Genomic DNA, 13,645 nt, shown 5'->3' with positions numbered 1-13,645 from the left:
ACACAATCATTATCCCCACACCTTTTTTTTTTTGGATATCATTTTATGCATTACTGTCACTAAAAGCAGTTTGATGATCTAGTAAAAGAATGTCGATATTTTATATTATTTTCTTCATATTTTTTCAATCTAGACTGATAATGATCACCCAAAAATTATATATAAAATAAAAACAAAATGGCATAAAATGGACTTTTTGCTTTATAACGGAGTTAAATAGATCAGTTGGAATCGTTGGGGGGATGAAGAGAAAAGAAGAAATTAGGAGGGGATGTATTCTGAGAAACACATGCGACCCCGCTCTTTTTTTTTTTTTTTTTTTTTTTTTGACAGTTCAGATATTGAATCAAATAAAGAAAGTATTATCCCACATTTGGTATATATCACTTTTTCAACTATCAACGTCCAAATAAAGATTATTTCAGTTTATTCAATGTAATGGAATGATGACTCTATTCATACCATACTTCTTGGCGACTACATAATTATCCGTTACTACACGTTATCCATTATTCATTTATTCATTACATATGATTACATAGTATCCATCATTGCATGTCATCTGTTCATTCATATCAAACATCATCATCATATACTAATTGAGAGAGAGAGAGAGAGGATGGGAGAACAAATAATGATTTATTGATATACATAGGAACAACAGTAAAAAAAAAAAATGGTATATACTAAAAAAAAAGAAGGATAAATAAATATTTGATATAAAAAAAAAAAAAGAAAAGAAAACTAGGAGGATATAACGGTCGATTTTGCTTTGCCCTTATCAAGTGCATTTGTAGGAAATCCAGGGTAGCATAAAATACATTGTTGTTGTTGTTGTTGTTGTTGTTGTTGTTGTTGTTGTTGTTGTTGTTGTTGTTGTTCTTGCTGAGATGCAAGACAATGATGATGATAAGCATGACCACAATGGAAGACAACAATCTTACTTGTATCCTTCGGTTGATCTTGTTCTTTCCAAATATCCGGTTGCATCAAAGTCATATCCAAAATCCCTGTGCTGCAAATGGTACATAGCATAGCTTGTGGTCTCCAGCCTTTCCCACGTTGCCGTACCATATCCTGGACACCCAAAAATAGATCACGGTCAAATAAACGATTCGTCAAATCCAATAATTGTCCTTCATATTTGTACGTATCCAACATGCTTAAAAAGATATCTCGGAAATCCGCAAATGTTGTTTCACCTTTGGTTTGAGAATCAATCAGTCGAAGTAGTAATCTTGGCAACGATACTTGAGGAGATGTTGAAAGCAGTAATGAGGTCAAGATGGATTGTACAAATGATTTGAATGTATAGATCATATGTTGTTGAACACCAATAGGTAAGGTCAAATCAGGATGCTTCTTCTTGTCCAGAGCACTATGGATTTTCATGGATGCTTCCACATATACGTCCAATAATCGGAACCATAAGGATTCAATTTCATCATCAACATCATCATTTTGCTTGTTGCCATTTATACCATCATCATCATCATCAATATTATCAAAGGTTGTATTAATCTTGCCACTGCTGCTGTTTTCACATAATCTTGTTCCAACACGGAGGACACCACTGAGGCCAATCAATCCATTGCTAATCTTGCTTTGGTTTTCAAACATCCATGATTGTTGTTCTTGTTGTTTGATAATGGATAATATCAATTGAATCTTTTCTCGGCCAATTTCCAACATCCTTTCAAGAGCACCCTTGATGTTGCCCATTTTTTCCATGATCCACACCACAGCATCCATCACTCCATATTTTTCGCAACTGTTCAACAAAGTGGTGAAGTTAACATGATCTAATCTGTTTAATTTTTCGTCGGCATGATCATCTTGTTGTCGCTGCTGGATATCAATATCATAATCGTACAATTTGGTATTCAAGTAATCATACACACCAGACGGATCAAATCGACACATCAAATCAATATAACATTCTTGTAATTGGCTATCAATGTTGGTACGTCGAATTATAGTTGGAGTTGTTGTTTTAGTGGCCATTTTTTTATTGTTGTCTTCACCAGATGGTTGTTCACCCAGGATCACATAATCGTCTTGTTCTTGTTCTTCAACGCCAGATTGCTTGTTACCGCCTTTGCTGTTATTATTATTATTTTTATCATTTCCTATACGTGGTGTCATGGTTGTTGTTGGTTGAGGTTCTAATAATCCACGAAGATAAGAAAATACACGTTTATCCGCCATTCGAGCAAAGGTTGGAGCAAATCGAGATGTAGGTGACGAATGTTCATCATAACCATTGATGTTGTTGCTTTCGTTGTTGGTATGCTGGAAGACTTCACCATCATCATCAACATCACCAAATTCTTCATCATCTTCATATAGCTGCTTCAGAATAAGATGATGATCAGCATCAAAGTATTTTTCTACAAGGTCGGCTGTTCGTTGTCCATCCATGTCTACAAATTGAGAAATTCGAATCAACACTACTCGTTTCACATCTTGTCGTTGATGATGAGTTAATGGTGAGCTGGCGTCTAGTAACCAATCCACACAATCAAATACACGTTGTTGTCTTGCTATGATGGCTGTTTCTTCGTCATCCGGAGAAGAAATGTTGTTTTCATCATTGTCCTCATTGTTTTGATCCAAAGTCAGCATTCGGTGCATAGGCATAGTTGATGATGTTGTGTCTTTGAGGTATGTTTCCACCAATTTACCATACTTTCTATCCCGTCGATACACATCCTCTAGGACATTCCAAAACTTGGCTTCTTCGTATAACAATGTCATCCCTTCTTCGTTGCTAGGTGTATATACAGTCAGTAGCTTTTGAACAGCGCGTTGTCGTTCTTCTCTTGTATCATCATGGTCATGTCGATGTTGATGGTGATAATGATGTGAATCGTTTACAGTCAGTCGCAATAACATCTTTTGCTTGATCGTCAATGGAAGAAGAATAAACGTGGTATATTTGTGTAAATTGCTGGCAAGAAAGATGTAAAGCTGTAATAAATGATCACTTTGCGAGGAGATGCCGTTGGAGTCGCCGTCGTAGTAAGATGATGTTGTTTCCGAAGAAGTACCTGATCCCTTATTGATATTTCCTCCTATACCAGACTGAACTGTTGATGCAGAGATAGATGGATGTAGTCGTGGAGTTGATAACAAATGCGCATTATTGTTGTTGTTTGTGTTGTTATTCGAAGTCATACCACCACCACCCATCACATCCAATAAGGTATTGACAATGATTTGACGAGAAATGACCTTTTCTTGCGTAATATCTTCTTCAAATGTAGATGTCAACTTTTCATCACCACCATTCAACCATGGATCTTCAAAGGCCACTTCTAGTGCTTCCAAGAATTTTTTGGTATTGAATCTTAATAAGAGTCGAAGATATGGATATGTTGGTTCTGCCGAAGATTCATTTTCATCAACAGTCAAGATCAATTTGCCACCTATTCTAGGCCACACAACACATCTTCCAGAGAATACAAAACAGTAAACTGTGCTTCGAGCTTCATTTCCACGAGAAGTAGGCATCAACGCTCCATCAGGAAAAGTGCGACCTTGTAATACCATCTTGAGATAATCAAATACCTTATCTGCTTGTTCATAGTGACGTTGTTGTTGTTGTTGCTGGATTGTAGATGTTGAAGATTCCCACTGATCTTTTGATGTCTCGTCTGTTTTCTTGAGCGCTTGTTGAATCACTTTGAGCATCTCCACCAGTGGACTCACAAAGTCGTCCATACTTCGATTCCAAACGTACATCATTGCTTCATACAATCCTTCTCGTTGACATACACCAACTACTTGATCGATATCTAGACACTGAGGTTGCACATGCCAAATAATTCGTTCCAAAGCTTCCAGTCGTCCATGCGTACTATAGTGAGTTACAAGGTCCTTCATTACTGCAGGCGGAATATCCCGAAGTTGATCCGTCACAATATAAGTTTCCAATACTTGTAAAAACATTCCATGTACACCATGTTCCAAAAATTGTTCATAGGCTGTCTCAAATAAAAAGACTTTTTCACCCATACTAAGACATGCATCCACACAACATTTAGCCAAGTCTTGATAAAAAATAGGATCGGCAATATTATCGATTGTTCCATCAGGTAACATATTCAAAAGTGGCTGTTGTTGTTGTTGACCTATCTGAAGTAAAGATCGTCTTGAAGATGAGAATGTATAATTCAATGAAGCCACCAAAAGTTCCATTAAACGTTCGCCTACTAATTGTTTGCGTTGCTGTTCATCTGCAGGTAACCCAATCACTGTTTGAATCCATTTTCCTTTATAAAACGCTGTTGCTAGTTGAATTGCATCCAAAAAATCGCCTGCTCGTACCAATGCCAGGATCCGATCTGCCCATGATAATAATGTTCCCACAAAAAGTTGATCTAGTCCCTACATGCACCAAAAAAAAAAAAAATATGAGATGACAATACAATAATGTATAATACGCGATCCTATTTCTTCAAAGATGATCGCCTTACCAATAAGAACAATTTTCCTTTGTATCCCTTCAATGAATGATAATATGCCATTTCTACCGTCTTTGAAGTCGCCAAAGTAGTCATTCCAGTGTCGATATCCAAGTTATTTGATCCCATAGTGGTAGTGATAGCGTTAGATGGAACAGGAGCAGTATTCGCTATCGTAAGATCTCGGAGAGGTGAACTAAACCAATCATGGTATACCAAGTGTTTGTCGCGGATAACGGCACGTTCAGTTACAATCATTTTCTTGGGATCAAATAGAAGCATTTCTTCATTTGGCGTAAACAATACAAGAATCTATTTATAAAAAAAAAGTTCATTCGGTTTTAGTTATCTTCTCCTTATCAATGTATTAACCAAAAAATAAAAAATAAAAAATAAAAAATAAAAAAAAAAATAAAAAAAAAAAATAAAAAAAAAATATTACCTGTCGATTAATCCATTGCAAACCAATAATGGCATCCTCCAATTGACATTCCGCTGGCTTGGGAAATTGAAGCTTTGTTCCACGTTTACTTTTGCTAACCATAGGACTTCGAAGACGACTTGATCCATGTTGAGTTTCTGCCATTCCTACACCCACTTTAAGTATAAATAAGTGATTACCCCAAGCAAATGCTAGCATTGGATCTTCTGAGAGTGCCAAATCATTGACCATACGTTTGTCTATAATATGTAATAAAAATAATACATTAAATCAACGGAGATAACAAAACAATTACCGTAGATCTTTTTGAATGATTACCTTTTCTACCATTTCCTTTAGTTGATGTTGGTAACGGTCCACTAGATTTGGTGACAGGTAACCAAGCAAGACAACCAGAGAGAGTTTCATGATGTACTTCAAATTTTTGATGATGTTCTCCACCAGATTGCGGATCAATTGTTGAAGGTGTTGCAGATTCGTTCATAGTGTGACCTAAGTTGATCTTGGGTTTCAGAAATTTGTATTGTGTTTGACAAGAGGGTTTAAGACCAACGATAATCATCTATATATAGAGAAAGATATCATTAATACATGCCTTCAAACTGATATATTTTTATGCAACTACTATTATTTTACCTTGTAAGGTGTTAATAAAGCAACCAAACCAAAATTCTCTGCCGGATGTGCCACTTGTCCTAAAGGAAGAGCTTGCATGGCAAATACTGTACTAGGTCGTCGTGGTTTATTTGTCAATGATGAAGAAGGGCTATTGTTATCCAATAAAGAAGAAGATGAAAGACCACGTTGAAAAGGTTGTTCAGTTGTTGTTGTTGTTGTTGCTGTGACCATAGGAGTGGTTGTTGTTGTTGAAGAAGAAGGTGATGATGGAAGGGAAAGATTTTGATATCGACCCAAGATTCTAGTTGTATCCACCGCATTGACCATGACCACTTTGTATAAAACATGATAAAACGCCATACCCTGATCATCTCCAGATACAATTTCTGACTTTTTCACACCAACAAAACCAACATGTAGAATAGCAGCTCCACGAACATGACCTTCCTTTCGAGATCCAGAGTTGTTATTATTGTTGTTGTTGTTTTGTGTCGTTGTTGCCGTATTACTAAGAGTTTGATTGGGAGGTATAGGATCTATTGTACGAATCGGTAATTGAGGTTTTCGAAGATCCCATATCACAAGATGACCTTGACTGTGTCCGCAAACAATAGTTGTGTGATCTGCAGAGATAGCCAACGATGTAACAGCACCTACCTCGACAGCTAATACCAAATAAATAAAAGGATATTTAATATATGAAAAATATATCGATGAGATTCTTTATTTTGGTTTGATATGAATTCCTTACCACGAAGACTATCCCCTAAGATACATTTCAAGTTTTGAGAATAGTCATACACAAAAACTAGACTACGAGTCATCCCAACAGCAATGACACCACTGACCTATAAGGTAGAATGAGAAATTTAGTAAATCGCCACTTTTTTTTTCTTTTTTTTTTTTTTTTTTTTTCTTTGCTTACAGCCAATACAGAGACAAGTCCACTGGTTTGACGGATATCTTTTGAATACAAATGATCGGATATCTTGATCAAAGGAGTCCATTTGAAAGCTTCTGAAGGAGTAATTCCCGTTGTTTTCTCGTCTTGTTCACCATCGTTGACAAGTAACTGAGATAATGACGGATCAGAGGCAGCATCGTATGAATGAATGGACCCACTAACAGAGGACGATTCAAATCGCTGTGAACCAAGATGACCATTCATGGCAGTAGGAGGAGTTGAGGGAGTAATATTTGATGCAATAGAAGGTTGAGATGTCACACGTCGTAAAGTAGAAGGACTTTTTGCAGATGACTTGATTGCACGATCATGAGGTGAATAAGAAGTTGGAGATCCAAATGATACTGTTGCTTTATTGGAAGTGTTTGATAAAGTATCCTATCCATATATTGAATAAATACAGTACATTAATAAATGATTTTTCTTTTATTCCATCATTTTCAACTTACAAATTGTGATAGACTTGATTCAGTTTCATTGATTTCCGAATCTTGATATTCATCCGAACTATCTGATTCATTCAAAATACTTTCTAAACTAAGATATTGATCTATATATATATAAAAGAATAGTATGAGTCCATTATCATTTTAATAAGTTTTCTTAATAATAGATTACCTCGTTTGACAAATTCTTCATAAAGACCAATTTCCTTTGCCACTTGATCCAGCAATTGATCAATTTCTCGTTTCTTCTTTTCTCCAATAGGCAGTCGATGACTGTTGCGTACCAAAGGTCCACCATGCAAATGAATAAACAAATCGTCTTGTATTTTGTAAAGGTCATTCAATCGAGCCTTGATCACTGTATCTGATACCGAAGGTAAATCCAATTCTGGGATTTTCAAAGCAGTTAATTTCTTTTGTAGCTCCCATAATGATTGTACACCATTGATAAGTCGTGTTTGATAGGGGACAGCATCTAATACTTTATATAAAGGATCTTGTTGCATTCGAAAAAAAGATGTTGATGATGGATGATGTGTTGATGATGGTGATTGAATTGAAAATGTTGGTTGTAACGGTGTTGTAGGACTATAGTATAAAAATGAGAATGATTATGAATTTCTCTCTTTTTCTAAAATATCTATCCATCTAATATTGTCACTATCCTTTTTATTATTATTATTATTATTTTATTTTCATATTACCTTGAATAATCACCTTTTCCACTAGTCATAGAGCCCATAGAATGACTACGCTGATGACTCATAAACGTCTTTAAATTTGCCAAGTACTTGTCCGCCAGAGACCGGTCTTCTAGAGCAGCCCGTAGTTCGTCAGGAAGGTCAGCTGTAGCAGAATCAAGATCTATGTCAATAGGATGAAATTGTTGATATTGCTGTAGTTGTTGTATGTTTGCATAGATATTATCTTCATCGTCGTCACTATTGTTGTTACTAGTGTCATTATTACTATCTCCCAATACTTCTTTGAGAAGCATATCATAGTTATTTCGAAATACCGTTGTATTACTGCTTTCACTTGGTGACAATGTCAAATTGGAATTTACTTGAAGTTGTGGCGATTGTTGCTGCTGAGTCCATTGTGGAATAGTAAGACGTGTTGGTATACTCATAGAAGGAGTACCATTGTTTTCTGTAGAGGATGATGTTGATAAACCATTATCCATTATTGAAGATGGTGAATCTTGATTCATGACCGTATATCAATAGTTGATTGTCGTCGATAAAATAAAAGTGTTGTAGTTTTTTTGTGGGACGATGAATAATAATAATAAAAAAAAAGTAGACACCAAAGGAAAAGATATATATATATGTATATATATATATAAAACAACCAAACTTTCACCTTCCAGAGGAATGGTTCTAGAAGAGAGATGTTTTGATAAAATAAACTTTCTAGGAGGGGAAAAAGTCAATGAATGGGACCTGAGAATAGTAATCAATAGAAAGATGAGTCAAAAAAGAGTGAAACGAGGGGAGAAAAAAAAAAAGCAAGAATATATATATCTACAAAAAATCGGTAAAAAAATAGAACGAAGCGGAGGCTAAAAAATGATAAGAAACCAAAATATGCAGAGACAGTAGAAAAACAAAAAAAAAACGTGTTTTATTAAAGGTAAAAAAAAAAAAAAAAAAGTACTACCTATAAAAACTATGTAATAATTATAAAAAAAAAAAAAAGAGTATATATATCTAGAATTTGAACTCTCTTTCCTTTTGTTTTCCCTTGCTGGCATCTTGAGGCTTCTTCTTCTTGGCAGCTTGACGACTAGCATGTTCAGCGTACATATCTGATAAATCTTCAGCATTGGCACCACCACCAGGTAACTTGGATTTGACTTGAGCTTCATACTTGGCCCTTAAAGTTGATTCATCCAAACCACTTTCTAATTCACTAGGATCAATAGCCACATCCACATTATCATGCTTTCGTTTAGAAGAACTTGTTGCCATTCGACCTGATGTAGGAGCAATCACTGGTTTGTCAATATTTTGTAAATCGTATCCATGCTGTGAGCCCATAAGTCCACTAATTTTCTTTTCCATTTCAGGTAATACTTGATATAGTTGTTTGGGTGTTTCTTCTTCAGTTGGTCGTCGTATTTCTTTGCGTAATTCAATCACGTCTGGTGTTTCCAATCCTGATGCTACAGTTGATACAGATGCAATACCAGAGGGTGTCACCAATCCTTCTTTGAGTGTTTCGTCTGTCAGTTTTTCTTCTTCTTCCTTGGTTTCTTCTTCTTCTTCCTCTTCTTCTTCTTCCTCTTCTTCTGATTCTTCAAGTTCTATAATAATAACAATAATAAAAGTGATGAGAGATAATGTTGATAAAAAAAATGTCTTTTCTTACCTTCGTCGGATTCTAGTTGACCAAAAAGAGTTCTGTCAACAGGTTCTATTGGCATCTGAGGACCCTTGTTTTCTTCTGTAACACCAAAGACATCACCATAGAGAGGTCGATTGAGTTCATCCACAGGAGGTCTACCCCAACCACCAGGATGATAACCCCATTGTGCCCCATCTGGTATAGGAGCATTTAATCCAGGAACCTTCAATGTTGGATAATTTGGAGGAGGGCCATATCTTTGCATATTAATCAACCAAGGTGGAGGTGCTAAAGGAGGCATATTCAATGCTTGTTTTAATTCTTCAGATAATTGACCAGGATTCTTTTCTTGAACCTTTGTTTCATTTTCCTTTCCTTCATAATACCTATATTGAATAAAAAAAAAAGATGATTAATGATATAAATACATTTTTTTAAGAAAAAAAAAAAACTTACATTTCACCATGGACAGCAAAGTGAGGTTTTGTCTGAAATCGGAAGAAAGCATCATGTAATTTTTGATAATCCACATCTAGTTTTCCCATCTTTGGAGCCACCTTTTCACGCATTTTACTTTTGAGTCCAGCAGCATCCTCTTTTTCCTTAACGGCTTCACGCATTTCCATGATACCAGTATCCTTAATAAATTCTATATAACAAAGATGAGTAAAGATTATATATATCTATTCAAAAATTCTTATTGTTCCTTACCAGGTAATTCAAATGGTGGTTTTTCTATGCCTCGCTTATTTTGTAAATATTTGCGTTTTTGACTCCAATGAACTGGTACTGGTACAGTATTTCGATAAGATTTGAGTTGAATCAATAATTTTGGATCTTGTGCATTGGCATCCCACCACTAAATAAATGATAATAATAACCAATGTTAATTTTAATCCTTCTTTTTTTTTTTAAAAAAAAAAATCAATGGATTTCTTACATCTACAGCTTCAGGTTTGCTCACTGCCTGTTTCAATTCGGCCACACTAAGACGTGTTAGTTGCTTCATCTTCTTTTTGGATAAAACTTGGTCCTTGTTTTCGGTATCAGAGTTGTTTTCTTCATTATCAACATCGTTGGTTGTCTTGCCGTCGATTTCAAGTCCTTCTCTATGTATCATCGTTTCGTCCTATAAAAACAATTAGTATTAATTACTGGCGTAGATTAGATAATATATTAACTTACTTCGTCTTCTTCTTTTCCTCTTTGAAAGTGTCGAAAGATATTCGAGAATTGATCAAGGACATCGTCTTGTAGATTGTTCATACCATCCATGCTTTTTAAACTTGATGCATCCATAGATTGTACAACATATTCAATTTCAACATCTTTTAAATCGTCTTCGTTTTCTTGTACTGATTCACTACGTCGTTCCTATATTTACATAATAATAATAATAATAATAATAATAACATGGTTAATAAAGTCATTCCTTTTGTTATGTCTTTAAACTTACTCGTCGAGCAGCTTCTTCTTCAGCACGTTGCTTTTTTGATTTCTTTCGGTTACGTTTTCGTGGTTGTTGTGCATTCTTTTTGTTCAGAGTAGCATTGGTATCAGCGATAACGGAGTTGGCAACTTGGACACCCATAGTTCGTAATATAATTAATTTGATGTCAAAAGTTTAAAAAAAAAAAGAAATTAAAAGAATGAAAGAGAAAAAAAAAAGAGATACTTAACCTCACACACACACTTCAATAGTCACAATGGAATTGGATTTCGACCCCCGACATTACCTGAATCCAGTGTGCACGTTGTCATGCATGTTGTTGCCTTAACATCTATAATATTGAAATTTAACAATGTAAGAAGAAAAAAAGAATGGGAATTAATATTTAAAATTCTATTTTATTATACACAAATATCAGACCTTCATGGCAAATTGAATAATGAAAATGGTACTATTAATTTATTTTTTTTTCCAAGAAGGATGAAATCGGAAGATCCAAGGGGATAAGTGTTAACTGAGTTTGTGACTTTTTGTACCTAAAACGTTGAACAAAAGGACATTTCATTTGAACCAACCAGCAAACATTGGCCCTGCTGGTTGAGTTCAAATTGGTTTTTTTTTTCTTTCTTTCTTTCCAAAGTATAAACGGGTGAGAAACCTCTTTTTTTCTTTGGCGCAGATATTTCATTTCTTTTTTCTTTCTCTTCTTCACTCATTCCTTTTACCATTTTCAATTTGTATTTTATCCTATTCTTTTATTTTTCTATTTCTTTTATTCACTTTCTTTCTTCCTAACACACACACACACACACACACATACGTTCTCTCTTTTTTTCTCTTTCCGTTATTTACTTTCATTTGTACTTCAAGCTTCTCAGTTTCCATGACTTTACAAGATGTGACTGAAACGTCTTCTTCTGACAAGTATAACTACCATCGCTTTATGATCTTGTCTGTTCATGGTGATAATCACAAATACCCGCCTTACTTTGATGTAAGAACGATCGATTGTCCCATATTATGTATTTTGAACTAATCACTCTTTTTGTTTTGTTTTCAATATTATAGACCATTATTGCTGGAGGCGTTGGAGGATCGGCTGCCGATTTTGCTATGCATAGGTAGAAAATTAAAAATTAAAAAAAAAGATGAATTCAACACTATTGTAGATAAATTACTTTGTATTAATCTTTTTTTTTTTTAAAAAAAAAATAGTGTGGATACGGTCAAAACTCGACTTCAAGGACAACCTCATCATCGAGCACCCAAATATTATAATATGGTCCAATCTTATAGAACTATTTTGAAAGAAGAAGGTGTACTTCGAGGATTATATGCTGGTATCACTCCTGCTATGCTTGGTTCAGGTAAAAATGAAAAAAAAGAACATGGAAAAGGGACAAATGAAGATGAAATATGTATAACACTTGTAAAAAAAAGAAAGACAACTCAACTCACCTGTTATTATTTGAATTTTAGTACCTGGAACTCTTATCTATTTCAGTATTTATGAATTTACAAAAAGAAATTTGACTGCAAACCATGTACCTGAAGTAATGTCACATCTTGCAGCTGGTTCTCTGGGTGATTTGGCAGCCTCTGTTGTATATGTACCTTCGGAAGTGTTGAAAACTCGAATGCAACTTCAAGGCAGATACAATAATCCTCATTTTGTTAGTGGATACAATTATCGAAATACATGGCACGCAGCCAAAGTGGTAAGAAAGAAACCAAAAAAAAAAAAAAAAAAGAATAGAAACGATTGATCTTTATCTTTTTTTTTTGAATTGTATTTTGATGATATTAGATTGTACAGTATGATGGTTGGGGTGCACTATTCCATGGGTTCAAGGCAACAATCCTTCGTGATGTACCCTATTCTGCTATACAATTTGCATGTTATGGTAAGACAGTCAAAAGAAAGAAAGACAAAAGAAAAAAGAAGGAAAATAAAGGTGATGATGGTGATGGAATGATACTAATGTAAACTTTTTTTTTAAAAAAAAAATTATAATCATTATTGAATAGAGCGATTCAAGAAAATAGCTCAGCAAAATTGTGTAGAACCTGGACAACAATTACCTCTTGGGATTGATTTATTAACTGGATCATTTGCAGGTGGAATTGCAGGCGCAGTGACAACTCCATTAGACGTGATGAAAACCTTACTTCAAACTCAACAAAGTGGCTCAAAGAAATCATCAACAACTGCATCAACGTCAATCAACAAAGTGACAACTACAGCAACAATAACATCATCATCAGCGTTATCAACAACAACAACAACAATCCATCAACCCAAACATTATAGTGGTATTATGGAAGGATTAATATGGAATTATAAACATCAAGGAATTGGTGGACTCTTTCGTGGTATTGGGCCTCGCGTGTTCTGGACAAGTTTACAAAGCGCAATCATGTTTGTTATCTATGAACAAGTATTACATCTTGAAGAATCAATGCGGGAACGTGGTGAATGGCCACCAATTGTTAAGGCGAAACAATGGCAATGGTCTTATAGTTAGATTTTTTTTTCTTTTTTTTTTAGTTGGTTTTACTTTATATCCTGCTCCTCCTTCTTCTTCTTTCTTTGTATACAGTTTATTTGTCTATTTTCTTTTCCTATTACCATGCATATTTTTTTTTTATTTGTACATCACCACCCAACTCATTACTTTCTTTATATACATATATATATATATATATGTTTCTCTTTATAGACATCATATAGATTACTTGTTTTTGATTTGAATTACATATTCCCATAATAAAGAAACCTAAACAAATTCATCTTTATATATATTTATATATTTAATGATGATGTCTTCCATTCTTTTTTTTTTTTATGTACTCTTCTAAGAAAATTCGGCGATTGAACGATACGTCAAATCAGTTTCTGATATGACTGAA

General features: G+C 34.6%; 3 protein-coding genes across 3 annotated transcripts; 1 reads left to right on the top strand and 2 right to left on the bottom strand.

The window, feature by feature from the left end:
- Nucleotides 1–498: 498 nt before the first annotated feature.
- On the bottom strand, nucleotides 499–8,443 carry BX664DRAFT_170475 (uncharacterized protein). Its single transcript, XM_051539981.1, has 10 exons — nucleotides 7,641–8,443; nucleotides 7,109–7,524; nucleotides 6,940–7,040; nucleotides 6,452–6,868; nucleotides 6,278–6,374; nucleotides 5,545–6,191; nucleotides 5,227–5,470; nucleotides 4,909–5,147; nucleotides 4,479–4,778; nucleotides 499–4,389 (listed from the first exon to the last, which is right to left on the bottom strand). The coding sequence occupies exons 1-10, from the start codon at nucleotides 8,147–8,149 to the stop codon at nucleotides 745–747; spliced, it is 6,615 nt and encodes a 2,204-aa protein (XP_051398080.1). The 5' UTR covers nucleotides 8,150–8,443; the 3' UTR covers nucleotides 499–744.
- Nucleotides 8,444–8,622: 179 nt separating this feature from the next.
- On the bottom strand, nucleotides 8,623–10,953 carry BX664DRAFT_337516 (uncharacterized protein). The gene is given in 8 exon segments (XM_051546247.1): nucleotides 8,623–9,216; nucleotides 9,232–9,244; nucleotides 9,310–9,671; nucleotides 9,742–9,934; nucleotides 9,997–10,144; nucleotides 10,226–10,414; nucleotides 10,471–10,659; nucleotides 10,742–10,953. 8 exon segments carry the CDS (start codon nucleotides 10,874–10,876, stop codon nucleotides 8,649–8,651), a joined length of 1,797 nt encoding a protein of 598 aa, XP_051398079.1. The 5' UTR covers nucleotides 10,877–10,953; the 3' UTR covers nucleotides 8,623–8,648.
- Nucleotides 10,954–11,386: 433 nt separating this feature from the next.
- BX664DRAFT_360504 (mitochondrial carrier domain-containing protein) lies at nucleotides 11,387–13,526 on the top strand. Its single transcript, XM_051548162.1, has 6 exons — nucleotides 11,387–11,729; nucleotides 11,804–11,856; nucleotides 11,951–12,102; nucleotides 12,215–12,453; nucleotides 12,543–12,639; nucleotides 12,764–13,526. Exons 1-6 carry the CDS (start codon nucleotides 11,619–11,621, stop codon nucleotides 13,258–13,260), a joined length of 1,149 nt encoding a protein of 382 aa, XP_051398078.1. The 5' UTR covers nucleotides 11,387–11,618; the 3' UTR covers nucleotides 13,261–13,526.
- The last annotated feature ends 119 nt before the right edge of the window (nucleotides 13,527–13,645 follow it).

This window comes from Halteromyces radiatus (genome assembly GCF_025201355.1).
Source record: "Halteromyces radiatus strain CBS 162.75 chromosome Unknown BX664scaffold_6, whole genome shotgun sequence".
NCBI lineage: Eukaryota > Fungi > Mucoromycota > Mucoromycetes > Mucorales > Cunninghamellaceae > Halteromyces > Halteromyces radiatus.
This window is presented reverse-complemented; position numbering and strand designations above follow the sequence as displayed.

Excerpts from the sequence above, each read along its gene's own strand:
- BX664DRAFT_170475 (XM_051539981.1), bottom strand. The coding sequence starts at position 8,149 with ATGAATCAAGATTCACCATCTTCAATAATGGATAATGGTTTATCAACA. Across the intron at positions 5,148-5,226 it reads TAAAGGAAATGGTAGAAAAG|ACAAACGTATGGTCAATGAT; the intron begins GTAATCATTCAA and ends TACATATTATAG. Across the intron at positions 4,779-4,908 it reads TGCAATGGATTAATCGACAG|ATTCTTGTATTGTTTACGCC; the intron begins GTAATATTTTTT and ends TTTTATAAATAG.
- BX664DRAFT_337516 (XM_051546247.1), bottom strand. The coding sequence starts at position 10,876 with ATGGGTGTCCAAGTTGCCAACTCCGTTATCGCTGATACCAATGCTACT. Across the intron at positions 10,660-10,741 it reads AAGAAGAAGCTGCTCGACGA|GAACGACGTAGTGAATCAGT; the intron begins GTAAGTTTAAAG and ends ATGTAAATATAG. Across the intron at positions 9,672-9,741 it reads TTTGCTGTCCATGGTGAAAT|GTATTATGAAGGAAAGGAAA; the intron begins GTAAGTTTTTTT and ends TATTCAATATAG.
- BX664DRAFT_360504 (XM_051548162.1), top strand. The coding sequence starts at position 11,619 with ATGACTTTACAAGATGTGACTGAAACGTCTTCTTCTGACAAGTATAAC. Across the intron at positions 11,730-11,803 it reads AATACCCGCCTTACTTTGAT|ACCATTATTGCTGGAGGCGT; the intron begins GTAAGAACGATC and ends TCAATATTATAG. Across the intron at positions 11,857-11,950 it reads GCCGATTTTGCTATGCATAG|TGTGGATACGGTCAAAACTC; the intron begins GTAGAAAATTAA and ends AAAAAAAAATAG.